General features: G+C 34.0%; 1 protein-coding gene, 1 long non-coding RNA gene and 1 pseudogene across 2 annotated transcripts; 1 reads left to right on the top strand and 2 right to left on the bottom strand.

The window, feature by feature from the left end:
* The first annotated feature begins 4,975 nt into the window (after window positions 1-4,975).
* On the top strand, window positions 4,976-8,761 carry LOC144411884 (uncharacterized). The gene is made up of 4 exons (XM_078109552.1): window positions 4,976-7,415; window positions 7,604-7,667; window positions 7,908-8,073; window positions 8,267-8,761. The coding sequence occupies exons 1-4, from the start codon at window positions 7,278-7,280 to the stop codon at window positions 8,316-8,318; spliced, it is 420 nt and encodes a 139-aa protein (XP_077965678.1). The 5' UTR covers window positions 4,976-7,277; the 3' UTR covers window positions 8,319-8,761.
* Window positions 8,762-12,564: 3,803 nt separating this feature from the next.
* Window positions 12,565-14,183, bottom strand: LOC144411814 (ryncolin-1-like; annotated as a pseudogene).
* A 20-nt stretch (window positions 14,184-14,203) lies between these two features.
* On the bottom strand, window positions 14,204-15,263 carry LOC144411861 (uncharacterized). The gene is made up of 2 exons (XR_013468923.1): window positions 14,708-15,263; window positions 14,204-14,311 (listed from the first exon to the last, which is right to left on the bottom strand). It is a non-coding gene; the product is annotated as an uncharacterized LOC144411861 (long non-coding RNA).
* Window positions 15,264-16,253: the final 990 nt, after the last annotated feature.

Genomic DNA, 16,253 nt, shown 5'->3' with positions numbered 1-16,253 from the left:
GTGAGCTTTATGAGATTCGTTTTTATTTTGAGCTATGACGTCATCAGAATTTGCCAGCATGTGGCGATTCCGCAAACATATATCGATCACTTGATCAACGAACAGGTTCCGTGGTCAAGCCTGCTGGTAAGTTACCGTACCGTACCACAGTGAATTTCAGCGTAACGTGTCTATATATTTGAGCATAGCTCTCTTGTTTATTTATCCTGACTGTTGATTGTAATAAATTTGAAGGTAATTTTTGAAGTGTAACAAGTGCAGAAAACAAATTAACTTTTACTTTGCATACAACCGCAAGTTTAGAGCGGAAACATCAAACGCATTAAATGAAATAAACCTATAGTACTTTTTCAGCACAAAATAAATGATGCCCTAATCATATAAAATGAAATAATTCCAAAGTGTGTAAAACAAGGTCTCAAAACTGAAACCGTGGCGCCGTGATTAGTTCATACCAATATTCACTATAATAATTATTTTCGAAATACAAAGCTATTTATAACATAGTCTCAAATTTTTCAGGTATTCGATGAATCGGAGTGTATACACCAACATCATATATCCAACAGCGGAAGATCTTCTTGGCGCCAGGAATACTTTAATTGATTTGAATGTGACATCACCTCTAAGCAGCGTCGGATTAACCATTAAACAATATAAGCACGTGCTGGGACCAAGCAAAGAGGGACACCACAGAAATTTTAGAGAAGAATTTTATATAGTTTATCGGTGTTTATTAAAATATTACGAGTTCACCAGGCGACTCAAACTTCGAAATATTCGCTTATTTTTTGTCTTCTAGTATCATATTACCCTTCTTTACTAAAAATAAACATACTGAAACCTATTTATTGGACACGAAATGGGCCTATGAGTCGTTTTCTTAAATTGTTGTTGTTTTTTCTTTTTAGTATTCACCTTGTTGTTACACTTTTATTTTGAAAAAATTTCTATTCTCTTCAACAATTGGACCAATGAACTATTTACCCTATGTGGCGGTTCCACGATCGCATTTCAACGATATATTGGTCAGCAAAGTCGGGAATTTCTTGATAAGGTAGACCAGGGTGGTCCAAACTCTGTGATGCTGATACATTCCGTGCGGCTCACAGAATAATTTTAGCGTATATTTGTATCTAATGGAGTAACATTTTTGAGTTTTTTTTTTTAGATATTCCAACTGGGGTTGGGATCCCGAAATTCAAACCCTTTTTCTAACGCTTTGTGCCTTTATTTTAGTAAAAACACTCCTCTGTTTACAAGCGTCAGCCATGTGACAGTAGTGACGAAACGCAGAGCCGACATAACGCTGCGTAATCCAGTTTTTTTTAGCTAGGTCCCGAAAACCAACTTAGACTGACTTGGTTGGTATTTGACGATGTCACTAAGCTTGCTCACGCTGTTTTTAAATTACTCAATATAACAATTCGTAATAAAATGAGTGTCGCAAGAAAGGTGACATAAGAGAACACGGCGGAAATGTATTTCCTCGCCCATCACATAGTGTGAGTAATATCTGTCACGAAAGAATATAATTTGAAGCGACATTAAACGCGAGATGCGCAAAATACAACGGTAATTCTCGGGAATTAAATTTAAAATAACTGAAGGCTTTATATATCTTCTTTAAACGGACGCCAACCATGCAACATAATAATAGTCTGATTAGAACGGTAAACTTTCGTTGTTTATTAAATTTAAAGTAAGTAAATTCGCGGTATTTTGATCACTTTTGGGTTTTCTCCGACTTGCGGCCCGCGAGACCTCCTCAAAAGTTTTTGCGGTCCTTCAACCTAGCAACCTTGAACCACTCTGAGGTAGACTACTAGGTACCGGTAAAATTTTAAACTACAGTTGTGACTTGTATCCTATGGCATTTCGATTCACGTTGAGACTGGAGGCATGAATCTTTATTGTCACACTTCCTCAGAATTAGAGCTCAACCAATATATCGGCCCGATATTGCGTGTTTGCATATATATATTATCGGCAGTAAACGGCCGATATATAGATCGGCTATATATAAGAGTTAAAAAACCTAAAAATGTTCGTAAAAGTTGTTTATTTACTGTTGGTTGTGATTATTTTTAATGGATAATACACTTATGTGGTTTATTGTTTTTATAATTAAATTACACATGAGGGGGCACTAAAGTTTTCAGTGCTTAGGGCACCAAAGGGGCTTAATCCGCCCCTGCCCTTTTGCATACTTGAGACCGGAATTCGCGTTCCACAGAGATTAGGAAGAGAACAAATGTTTCGGATGCTGATATGAGACCGCCTCTATTGCGCTCTTCAAAGCAATTGGGAAGATCACGCCTCGAAGCTTGGTTTTGGCACTAGAAAGTACCTTCTCCACGTAGACGCTTTATTCCTCATCTTAGCAATCCCCCAGCTAGGTCATCAATCATCATTTTGTCGCCTTTGGTTATTGACGTTTGCATGAATGGTTCAGTTACTTCAAACGCTTCTTTTATAATTTTTGGTGCTGCAGTTTTGATTATGCGTTTCAGGTCCAAATGAGAGATTTCAGAATTGTTCGAATATGGCTTTTGTGCCGCTATAACATCTGCCCATAGTGTTGATTCCTGATTTAATGTGATGTTCAAATCATTCAATGCAGTCTGCAGTGTCTTCTTGCAATCAACATTTCCGTAGTCGATTTCTACTACAGATATGCCCCATTTTTCTTCTATCTCGTCATCAAGCTGTGAAATATATAAAATCGGGTCTAAAACAGTGCCCAAGTGCTTGAATAAAGCAAAACAAATGTGATGTAAAAATACTGACCAAATTTTTAGCAAAACAAAAACGGTCTCTACTTTCATATATTAAACTACGGTACTATAAACTCTTACTATTCATTCTTTCAGGATCAAAACCTATTTTGATAAGCAATCAGTACTATGTAACTCACGTCATCAAAAAATTCAAGCATTTCTTCCTCAGATAAATCCATTTTAATTCGAACTTTGAATACCGTTAATTCAAGAGTTAACAGCGAGCAGCCTAAAATATACTGCAGACGACGCTGTGGTTATGAATTATCCACGCCAACAATAGATGACGCTGTGAACAACAGATCAGTATACGGCCTTCCAGACTAGTTATATAATGGCTCTGATATAACCAACAATTTTTGATATGTTAAAAAAGTAAATAGAGACTTGTAATCATCATAAGCCGAAGCTACAATGGCGTTTCTCTGTGTGAAACATCACCAGAGTTACAGATCTAACGATTGTACGTCAAATCTAATAAAGAAGATTTTTCCAGATTCAAATATTTCAAAAAAAATATTCTTGTGCTCGGACGGAAGTTGAAACTATTGTGCATAATATTCTAGCTTCGATGACTGTTCAACATGCCTTAAATAATATTCAACAACTTGATATTTTTTATCTCGGAATAGCGACAGACGGCAGTAATCATAACGCTACAAAACTTTTCACGATAGTTGTACAATATTATGACTAGAAAAATGGTGGGTTGCAGTCTAAGTTGCTTGAAGTTAAAAGTACCACGAATGAGAAATCTTCAACAATTGCGAATGAAATTAAAGAAACTTCGACCAAAATGAACCTGTTTGAGGAATGTGTTTCATTTACTGCCGATTACTGTAATACTAACTTTGGCGGATTGGCTTTTAGAAAGGGCAATAACGTATTTTTTATTTTTTCAATTGCAAATCGACCTGCCAAATTTGATTGGGGTAGGATGCCCTGCACATGTTTTGAAAAACTGTCCACACCATGGCACCAATCAGAAGAGCATTGATGTGGAAAATATTATTTACAAAACGTACCAATATTTCAGCATATACACTGTACGCACAGAAGAACTGAAGGATTGTAAATTTGTGGATACACAGTATAAAAAAACTGCTTTCCCACTGCGTGACCATATGGCTATCACTTTATCCAAGTTTATCTTGAATGATTCAGTTGTACCCTGCCTTGCAATCATATTTCCGGTCTATTGAAAAAGCCACCTGTTGCTCTAAAAAGATTTCATGAAAATCCTGTGAGTGAGTTGTATTTAAAACATTTGCAATCGTTTGTCGCTGTGTTTTATGGCCAAATTAGGCATATTGAACACTCAGAGGCCTCAATTATTAAAATCAAAGCTTGTCTTAACACTGTTAAATCTACGATTGAAGAAAAAAAAACACATGTTCATACAAATCCAAATTAAATCTGAATTGCGTAGACTCAGAGACGAATGAAACGGCCGCGAATGTGATGTATTTCTCTCAGATGTGGCTTTGTTGTACGAGTCATGCGTACAATACCTCGAAAAATGGACAGCTTCGTTTAAGGAATTCAAATGCGTTGACTGGATGCTTCTGATCCAAAACACCGAGTGGAGAATTGTTGAACCGTGCGTTGAGTATCTGCTTGCGAAACATGTTTCGATTGATGAAGCCAAGTAATTCGGCCAATTCCAAAACTTATGCAAGTTCGTAGAAAAGCAACTTCAATCCAATTCAGTTTCCTACTGTAAGCTCATGGCACATGAAAGATGGACAGAATATTTCAAATCCTGCAGCACCAGCGATTTTAACAGCGAACTGATAAAGATCGCACAATATTACTTCAGCATTATTGCGCATAACGCCAACGTTGAGCACATTTTCTCTTTAATGCAACCACAATGGTCGAAAGAACGCGAAAACTTCCTATTTGAGTCTGTTGCTAGCATAATAACTTTAGTTTACAATTTTAACGACAGTTCTTGCAGCCAGTTTTACGATATTGCAAAAAATAACCCAGCAATGTTGTTTAGGATTAGAGGAACTTCCAAATAATCGTGGTCTAAGGACAAAATCGATTATTCCGCAGATGTTTTTTTTAATAAAGACAAAAATGCATTAAGTCGTCTATTGTCACTTCTATTTTTAATCCTAGAAAATTTAATGGATATATAACAGGTGAGATGTGGTTCTACCGAACAATATGTCCTCCTTCCAGGGATTGGAAATATGATCACCCTACTAATAGGTGACGATTAGAGTTGCCAAAACTTACTCAAATGACACTCAGCGTGGGTTTTCAGAATCAATCAATCAATTTACTTCTGGTAAAATAAAACAACATAATATAATTTCAATTTCAACCTACACCAGTGTTAGGTACTTTCAATTCTTCCGTTTTTTTTTTTTGTGAATCCTTTTCTTGCATTGAAAATAAAGGGAGTAGTTAGTGAAATATATACGAGTTATAATAAAGGACACAAGAATAAATAGTTAAGCTTCGCGAAGCGGCAAGAGTAACGTCACGTACAAACGTCAGTATTCAACACGCAAGACAGGTCGTGGCGGCGTAAGGTCTATTCAGCGACGTTGTCACGCGTCATTGCTTACGCAGACATTTCTCTCTCACGACGAGTTGACGCAAAGAGAAAAGTGATAATTTTAGAATAGACGAATAAAGACAATAATTTCAATGAAAAAAGGCTTTGATGGATATGGAACCGACTTTATCAAGACGAGAATAGCCACAATGTATTATATTCCAAATTTGGCTTCAGTTGAACAACATGCGGCGGAGATATTGTTCAAAATATAGTGAAATCATCCGAAGTTAGCCGGTTTTACGGTACCGGTAACTAATAAAATTTTGGTGATGTACGGTACCGGTACCTAACAGATAGTCTTAACTGATTCAGTGATTGCCGGTACATAAGTTCAGTAGTTATTGAAGTATTTTTTAAACTTAAGAATAACTACCGGTACAATGACTTCTGGACTTTATCAGACTGTATTGGTATAAGGCTGCAAGTCACATTAAGTGTACCGGTACATCCCTTTTAAAGTTTGATTTGTTCCAGAGTTCATATAATCTGCAGCGAATGCCGATAATGTAGTAATAGAATATCGTATCCTGATAGACTACAGTTGTACAGTCGTAGCGGTATGTTCTGGTACATTCAGCATTTAAATGTTTGTGTATATTGTCTACTCTCTGACACTTTCTATAAATCGAAGGGCAAAAATAGCTAACAGTATGGTACCGGTATGTAAGCTGCTGTTTCTGTTTAAAATCTAGTGACAAAAACAGCCGATTGTTATTTTCCAGTGATATCTGGATATTGAGACCGCTGCTCTATTGATTGATTGATTATTGTCTATGGTATTACAATATTGTAGTAGACTAAATATAAAATCACAATTTTATTTTTGTTAACACAGTAACATCACATGAAAAGTATTTAAATTTTGATAATCCATGGAAGTTAATAAAATTGCTGCATTGCTTCCTGTAGTTTCAAAGGAGATAATTTGAAAGAAATTTTGAAGCATTTGAAGACTCATACTAAATTTGGATCAGTGATTATTTGCCCTTATATAAACTGCTTGAAAGATTACAGCAATTATAGATCACTCTGTAGTCATATTTATCGTTGTCATAAATCCATACATTATCCAATATGTGGAGCAACATCTTCATCCATAGATACTGAAGCTGAAACAAACTTTTCCGACGTGGAACCAGTGGCAATATCAGAAAATCCTTCAGAAATATTTTATAAACAAAGTGCGCTTTTTTATGCATCTCTACAATATAGACATTTGGTTCCCGGTATCACAATTGACAAAATAATACACCAAAAATCATTGCTCATAATCAAACAAAGTGAAATTGTGTTGGATGTCATCAAAAATATCTCAACCAGTGGGGGTGTTCCTGAATCCGTAATTGAGGAGCTGCAGAGTTCTGTTTCTAATGCACTAATGTCAAATCCAATCAGTGATGGCACTCTCCGAACGAAATATTCTCCTGAACAATTTTACAAACGACAATTTCCATTTGTTGAACCAATATCTTTCAATATAGGGCGTTCTACTAACCGTGAATATTTGGAGCCGGCAACCTATGAATATGTCCCAATTTTACAGTCTATAAGAGCTTTGTTCAAATTTTCTTCTATCAGACAACAGTTTTTGAATCCCCCTTGCAATGATGGACATCAAGTAGATGTAAAGGATGGAGAAACTATTATGAATAATACATTTTTTCAATGTAATAACTCGTTACCTCGACTTCAAATAATCCTATATCAAGATGCTTTCGAAATTGTTAATCCCTTAGGATCTGCCAAAAGAAAGCATAAAATTCTGGCTTGTTATTTGTCTCTGGGAAACATCTATCCATATTGTCGATCCAAAATAAACTCTATTCAGCTGGTATTGCTGGTGAAAGAAAAATATCTTGAATCTTCGAGCGTTGAAGATATTTTCAAGCCTTTGCTGAATGATTTGAAAATTCTCGAAACTGATGGTGTTGATCTTGGCTTCATCCATAAAGGTCGAGTGTGAGAAGCATCAGTCTAAAGCTCCAAAAACTTTGAGATTTCTGGATCTCTTGGCATGTTATTTCAAAGAGGAATTATCATCCATTTACCAGATATTTGATGTGGGTACAATTTTGGAATTGTGTAAAAAAACTACTTATTCTTCCTAGTGAGGTTTATTTTAAATTTGTAAGTTAAATATTTGGTCAGGTCCATCTGGCAGTTAACGATATGGGGTGTGATATTTGGGAATTTTAATGATATATTTTATCATATACATTACTCAATCCTTTATTTTATCCATCTATAGGAAGATGTAACAGACGAGAGAATATGTGAGGTTGTGCAGCCAACACCAACAGTTATCATTCGTGGTAAGAATGTTTTTTTTGTTTAATTTTATCAGAAAAACGTTATAACCTATACACTTCATGATATTGTTCTGTATCTACACAGACATCCCATGCTTTTTGACATAATGTGAATGATCACGGCTAATATCCAGAACGCCATTTGTGCCCACAATGTGGAAAAAGACAATTTCTTTATATCCGGTCTTTACGCATATATGTTGATAAAAATTGTAATAGAATATAATTTGAATATATTTTCAGGCACCTCTCTTATCAATGCTAGAAAGCTACATGTAATATTGGAAAAGTCTTTATATATTGAATGTGCAGATTTCTTCGATGCAGTGACATGCGCCTTTGGATCTTATTACGTTTTCAATATGCAAAACCCGAAGGAGGCAAAGAAAACGTACGAGTTTGTACAACGGTGAGCTATTCTGAATGCTAGTTTAACAATCATATTATCACTTAATTAGATATACTCTGCGAGCATTCAGGCTTGCAAGGGCATTAGATTGGTTGGCGGCAAGTATTTAATGCTAAAAATATTAGAACTTAGTCAAAAGTTATTTTTATTTTTGTATATTTGTCGTTGAACCTGTTTACACATTCCATTTCAGATACTTCGCAGGAATTGGTGACAATGCCCCCCCGCTCAAAAAAGAAGACTGATGAAAATAGACTACACCCAAAAGTTCAGGCCCTACTGGAAAAATTCCAATAATTCAATATACCATCAACAATGAAAACTTCCACAAACTTTATACAAAGAAACTTGCACTGCTTTGGACAGATTACACTTTTTCACTGTTTAAATTATATTTCAGATGATAATGTGACTTATCCATTTGACATATAAAAATTTGGAATTTTCTCATTTTCAGGTTTTAGCTGTTTTTATGAAATTTAGGTTTTTTTTCACTCATTCTATTCCTCAGTGTTTCTATTTTATGGTTTATCACTGTTTTTTTTATACAATTTTTTTCTTCAGGGTTTATTACTGTTTTCACCATTTCTTTCTTCATGGTTTATCACTGTTGTACAATTTCTTTCCGTTTCATTCGCATAGTTTCCAATTTCATTTTATTTGTAAATAAATTCGGTTTCTTATAATAGCCTGTAATATTTACTGATTATGTCCGGTAAAATGTAATGCCAGGAGGATAACGGTGATTTTTACCGGGTTTTTGAATGTAAGTTCACCGGATTTTAAACGTAAATTTACAGGATAGCGTCGGTAAATATTACTACGGATTGCCGGTAATAATTACCGGAAAAAACTTGTAAGGATTACTAGTAACATCCTGCGAAATTCACGGGTGATTAACGGCGATTTTACCGGAAATTCCTGTAATTTTTACGCTAAAATTGCATTAAAGTTTCGCAGCTGCATCCCTGTCATATGTAATGCCAGGCGATTACCGGTAAAAATTTCTTAGAGTGATAGTAACTAGTGGTTTATATTTAACTGGAATTTTGTCGTTCAATTACGCCTGTGTACCTTCTGCTACACCTAATGCTATTTAAGATATTATTATGAATATGAACTTAATACAGAAGTCTGATCTTAATTTTCTACACACTCTCAGCTATTTACGAGAGTTGGTAACTTAATTTTCGAATGCATTTAGCTCGCTCCAGTCTGTCCCTGGGGCGGTTAAATACACCATGACGTTATTCTAATCGTTGTTTTCCGGTCATTGAACTGCTTCAAGATATGCCTAATTTTGTTTGAAAAAACATCCTACTGAATAGAACGTAATGCTAGATTCAATGAATATAATGGTCTTCTGAAAAGTACGTCGAAGGCAGTTAATATCTCATAGCGGATACCACATCGGGGCCAATGTGTTGAGTTGACGCGTTTCCATAATACAGCTTTCTCGTTCATACTGTTACAGACAATTTGAATGTTCTTGAGATAGGAAGTGGCAGAGACCTGTGATCTACAAACCGAACGTTTTAATTTCTTACAATAAAAATTCTATTCAGTTATGGAAATCATCTCAATTCAAATCCATAAGCAAGTTTAGCTTTTCTACATAACTGGAAATTTAATAAAAAAACTTAAAATTTGACAGTTAACTGGACTAAATGAGTCAGTTAACAACGGCTGGTGTTAAAAGCACATGAGAAAACAGCATTGCCTCAATTCACGGGTGATAATATGAAAATTGGGTTTGTTAAGTTATTTTTTACAGAATTTTCATGTAAATTTGGCGTAGTAATTACTCGTAACTGTCCTGATGGATTAGTCTAGTAACTAGCAAGAATAAAACTACTTTATTATAATGAGAAGTATTATATTCTTATTGATACTGAAATCAGACATAATTTGAATGATAAATTTAAGTCTAAATTTTGTATTCAGTGAAGCGTCGGCAGCACTTTTCGTAAATATTAATTTTCGTTTGCAGAATCGGCATTTGTAAACTTGCATTCAATAGCCATTGTTAAAATTATTGTAATTCGAATATGGTTGATTTATGAACAATATATTTTGATTGGGAACTATTTATTCACTGTCATCATCAGTCATAATTTCCGAAATATGTATTCGTTATAATTTATTGGCAGCACCCATTAGTTTTATTACAAGGAAAAATATGTGCAAATTAATTATCATTAAATGAGTGTACATTTGAAAAGGGAATGATACCTGGAATAGCGGTTAACCGTCAAAATTATTTGTAACCCGAGACCAAGAACGATTTACTGATTACCCATTCATTCCCTGTCCTAGTCTCATCTAATCAAATTATATCTATGTTTGAAAACTATGGTGTTTCTTCTTCTCCATCCTCCTTCATCTGTCCCTAATGTAACACAAGGAAATAGAAAGGAGCAAAATACAGTTTCGTCACAATTGTTTGCACTGGTTTCACAAATTATACGAATCAAAAGTATACAAAACTCAAATGGAACATTTCGGATAAATACTCAAGACCGTATACTATGAATGAATTAGTAATCAGGCTTGAAACCTGGGTAGAGTAATATCAAGAAAAGAATTAGGCGCATTGTATGCTATCATATTTTCTAAAAATAAAGACTCGTATGTAAAAAGGAATAGTAAGTCATTTTCTTAATCGAGTTGATATTCGTGATATCTGAATTATAAACAGCAATAGGTGCAGCAAAAAGTAAACATGCAAAATTTTACAATAATTTTTCACCCAAATGTGGAGCGTTTATTTCCTGTGTATATTTATCCTAATTATTTTGCAAAATATATAATTCTATTGAATTAACATAAACTTCTGCCAGCATATAATTTAGTAGAAACCCGAGCTCGTACGACACAAACATAAACCTATGTGTTAATCAGATAAGGGAATCGTAAGGTTCACTTACGTGTCATCACATATCTAATACATTATGTCCATTTCTTGATACTGTTAAATGCTCTGTAACAAATTAACCGATAATTTTGAATAAATTGACATCAACACTAAAAATAGTTTTCAACGTCATAATATTGGAAAATTCGATAACATTCTATTATTGACTTCCGAAATTAAATGTAGCCAAAATGAATATTTCGCATTTGATTATTAGCAATATGCATAATTCATCTTCTTGTATATGGATTTCCATCATGTGGATTGTTTTGCAACAATTGAGCCGGAGCAAGATCCTGCCCCGTGAAAACGGATGGTTTTAAGAGAAAAAAGAGAAAGACGATTTTAACGAGTAATATGAAATATATGTGATCCTTTTTAAAAAGCGATTCTCGAAAACAATTGTTTAACTAATTTCATCTGTCAATAATAATAATTTAGAAGTATGAGTTGTCTATGTGTCATAAGTTTATTGTCATATAATATCGATGGAAATAAAATCTTATAGAGACATTCGCTTGATCCTTACTGTTATATCAAATTAACAGCTATTTCAGTTACACGCTAACCCATATTCTTTGATATTCTGGAGTCAGATTGGAATCTAGTTTAATTAGTAGTTAAAATTTGAGGCGTTTCAGCTCTTAAATTTTAATACCTAAATGGCTAGCGTTAGCAAGGTTTTTTGCGTTAGCTTGCAAAACCTTGTGTATAATTTGTGAAATCTGTGCAAGAAATTGTCGCGGGACTGTATTTAGCTTTTTGTTATTCACTTATATTACATTAGGGACGTGTACAGTAGTGTGTCGAGTCAGAGTCATAATATAAGCTGATAATTTTTCCACCAAAGTAGACATCCGGTTATTCATGTTTGACTCCGAACACCCCTATCAATGTAACCCAATACAGGCTCCTTTTGTATCACTGATATTAAGGTTGGTCGTGTTTTTGTTGCCCTGTATTTTATCTAATCAATACATTTCTGCTGGATATTAAAGTTTACCTATGAGAGCAAACCATCGAACTAATTATGTGGCTTTATAGCAAACCAATTCCTCGGAGGGTTTTACTTGCTTGGCAAGATTGCGTGTTCGTGAAACTGCACGGCTGCACAATCGTTGGTTCCACCATGGTTGCAATATTCAGGGTTATTGCACATAAATTTGAAAGATTTGGTTGCCTATGTTTCTAACGTCTACTCACTTTAATTATTTTTACCTTAGCCTATTAATCGAACGGATGTTGTCCATTGTCTCTTCATACAGGCGATGTTCTTACGCTACATCTTTTTCGACCTATTTTCTTTACTTTTATCTCATATTTGTTTGTATTAGCATATCTCATATTTTCAAGATTATCATCACGCTCAAATAAATTGTTTTCAGAATTGTAAGAACAAGCATTATACAGGTCTATACACATTTATTACCATTTTTAATTTGGACAAGTTTTTACATAAAGCACTGCACTCCATTGGCAGTATATATCTTGTTCAGTTGCCATAAAGTCCAATCTCGCTGTCTATATGACAGCGATAAAGTATATACAACACTCCTTGGGTGGCTAGACCCTTTGTAAACAGACTATCGGATTTCCAAAAGAGCATTGTCACTTCCTAAAATCATATATATGGCCATTGTGACCATTAAAACTACTTGAATCGCGGAGATAAAACGTTTGTATTTTACAAATGCTGAATAATGAAATATTGTATGTAAACTCATCGCATAATTTGGCTACTGCTTTTGCCTCATTTTCATTTCAACAAATTTCAGAGAATAATAATAGCCTTTCCAAGCTTTCCAGGTAACAGATATTCCATATTTCACATTTCCTCCATTGATATACAGCCCATTCAAATTTGCTGCATGACAATTTCCGTACCAGAACGCTCCCTTGTAAGTGTCGGCACAGTTGTAAGATACTATGTCATGATCTGCGTCTTTCGTTGTGAAGGGTCGTCCTTGATGTATAGGGGTTGTCCTTGATAGGAGTCTTCTAAAGAATTTCCAGCATTTCCACTGTATTGACCCACCGTTAAGCGATAATTTGTTGAAGAATCACCGATCGAGAATGCTCTAGAAAAATAGGATATATAAAAACATACATTTATAAACTTGATTATAAAGTTTACATTAAATTGAAGGTTCGAAATCATACCCATATTTTGCATAGGCTTTGTTTCCTTCCCAGTCTTCCATGTCTACTCTGAGTTCATATGTCTTATCTTTCGACATCTGATAGATATTTTCTAAACCTAAAAATTTAATGTACTGGCTTCATAATGTATATCAGTAACACAAATACGGGCTTTTAAAATTGTTGTCCACATAGCTATATATGGTGCTCTTCACGTAATCGACTGATGTCATTACGTCTAACAGTTGCCGCGAGTTAATTTTCATTTTTTACCAGATTGTATAGATTCTATAGAATATCGTCATCCAGTTTCTGGTTTGCATAAGTTTCATGTTTCATACTATGATCAGGAGTTTTTCGTCAACCATTGAAGGTTGCATGGTAGGAATCAATATATATATATATTTAAAATGGACGCGATGAAGTATATCTCGAGCATTTTTCAATTGTCAACATTTTTAGGAACTTGTTGCAGCAAAATAAGGTTGATGTCATTCAAGTGAATAAAAAACTCACCAAACCAAAATTCTCCAATCGTATTTCCAAACCCCTTTACATAATCATCCCATCCACGATAAAAGTCTTCAGAGCCATCCATTCGACGTTGAAATACCTTTGTAAAACATTCTATTTTTAATTATATACCTTATCGATTTAGTTTTAATTGTACGAAGATTTGGGATAGTTTTAATCTGACACCTTTGTCTGGATGAGTGTGCTTGCATGAGTTTTCATGGAAAAGATTGATCAGATAGATTTCCGATCACTGATGCGCTCGGAGATTTATATTAAAATATACGGTATATACTTGCGATAGCGATCAATTTTTCAAAAGAGTTCCACAGTAATTTTCGAAATAACTAAAAATAGTAGTTTAAGAAAAATGCAACTAGAAGAAACTACAAAAAAGAATACAACAACAATAACAAATAATAATATCAAAACTATCCATACGTCCATTTCGTGTTCAATATTAGAAAAGTACGCGACAAAATTGTTAAATTATAAATAACAATGAATCGATTTAACTCACAATCCATCCTCCTCCATCTGTCATGAGATCACAGTAAACTTCAATCTTATCAGAAACAGGGGTAGGATAGATTTCAAAAACTCCTCCGGTTTTATTCCAAGAAAGAGAATTGAGTTTGTGTAATCCTCGACAGCTATCAGGATAATAACGCTCTGAATTTTAAATTTACAATTATACCGATTTATTGACGAAACATATATTTTTTGTAGTATTAACTTTGAGCAATGACTATGAAGGATACAGGAAATGTGAAATGAATGCACGTTTAATCACTGTATATATATTTAATTTTATTTTTAATACAAGCTAGTTCATGTAAAACTATTAAGCCCTTAAGAATTTTATAGAAAGGCATCCGTAGTAAAATCTATAATGTAATACAAGCAATGCAATATATCGTTATTAAAAGCGACGTGATAAACATAATTACGATGCTGGCTTTAAAATATCACTCAGAGTAATAAGAGTAATAATTTAATATTCCAGATGCATAGGAATAAGTATTGAAGGTATTATTGAAGGTATTGAAAGTATTATCTGATTGGTACATCATTCTCCTCGTTCAACGTTTTCTTGATGTAGTTTGCAGGATTCGTACTTCGCTGTACAGTGTCCAGTATCTTCTTGACTATAATGGCTAACGACTGACCAACTGCATAATAAAAGTACAAAAACGATGGATATGTATGACTTCATCTTACTTCTAATTTATCTGTAAACAAAAAAGTATATGATAACTAATTCGAAGCATATTTTTATCAAAGACATATAATAATAATTAATACTTTAATGAATAGATACTTTGCAAATTTGCTATTCATATTCACTTGGAATATTACGGTTAATTTTTTGCTTGTATATTCGCTATACCTATACAACTGATTAATTAGTACTCTTAGCGTAGTTTTTTTTTCATTACTGTTTCAATTGCATGTCTTTCGATCTTTTTTGTGAATGCCACCTATACTGGTAACAATAAATCTTGATCCATCAAAAAATTTCAACGTTGTCCAAATTTCTACATATTTTGACCACGTTGAAATAAATTAATAAAAATGTTACCAAACGTAAATTACGCGTTTTTTGCGTTATCTTCTAAATTAGTTTTATACTCTCTGATTCAAATCCTTTATAATCTGTTAACTATTTCAAATAAAACTACAAAAAATAATTATACAAAAAGAAATCGGAAGGTTAGGAAAAATGCTTAACCTCGCCTGTTTTTTTTTTTTTATCAGAATCAAATTGCGTACACACGCGTCTTTCTCGTCTATTTACTTGTTCTAAGAAGGCAAGCTAAAGTCTTTACATTCTGAATCTAAGGCATTGGGGAGTACGACTTGGTACTATCTCAAAAACAACCGATGCCTAACATAGTGTTACTGGTCATGTGAAACAGACAGCCTCTGCGATATATTTATATTTGTTCACTTACCGGAATTGAGCTCAAAGATTGCATGAGTAAAAAAAATAAATTGAAAAAAAATCTTAACTATAATATATATATAAAAACGGATCTCTAGTTTCAATAATTTAACAGGAGGCTCCACATTTCGCATGAAATTCCTATCATATGAAGGGGGATGGCGCCCGTGAATGTGCAATACAATACAAATGCAGACAAAATTCTATGGGAGAAACATAGTAGAAATTGTTCAAGGAGTTTAATTTTGTCCGATATGTCTGTTTAATGTATAACAACTTCCCTGATACGATATAAAATTAAATTGAAACTAATTTTATTTTTCATTATGTCAAATATCGGAAATTGTTTATTTTCTAAAGTATACAATTCATTCACCACACCTGCATAATTGTCATGAACTCAAGGGTTCCTCATTGTTTTCGCGATTTGTGAAAAACAGAAGACGAAAGGTTAATTTTAAATATGAACTGTAAAATTGCACAATTTACAACGGTAATATAATAAAGCTTTAAATCTAGGTAAAGCATATTGCCCAAGTTTGATGAGAATTAAATAGCTAAAAAATTCACGTGGTGGCGCGTTTAGAAAACCAGCAAAATTGGTCCACGAATGGCCGAATAGAAAATAGAAAAAACCAATAGCATTTTGGTGACGTTTGCACTTCCATT

The sequence above is a fragment of the Styela clava genome, chromosome 15 (assembly GCF_964204865.1).
Source record: "Styela clava chromosome 15, kaStyClav1.hap1.2, whole genome shotgun sequence".
NCBI lineage: Eukaryota > Metazoa > Chordata > Ascidiacea > Stolidobranchia > Styelidae > Styela > Styela clava.
Note: the sequence above shows the minus strand (reverse complement) of the source record. Positions and strands in the feature narration are given on the sequence as shown.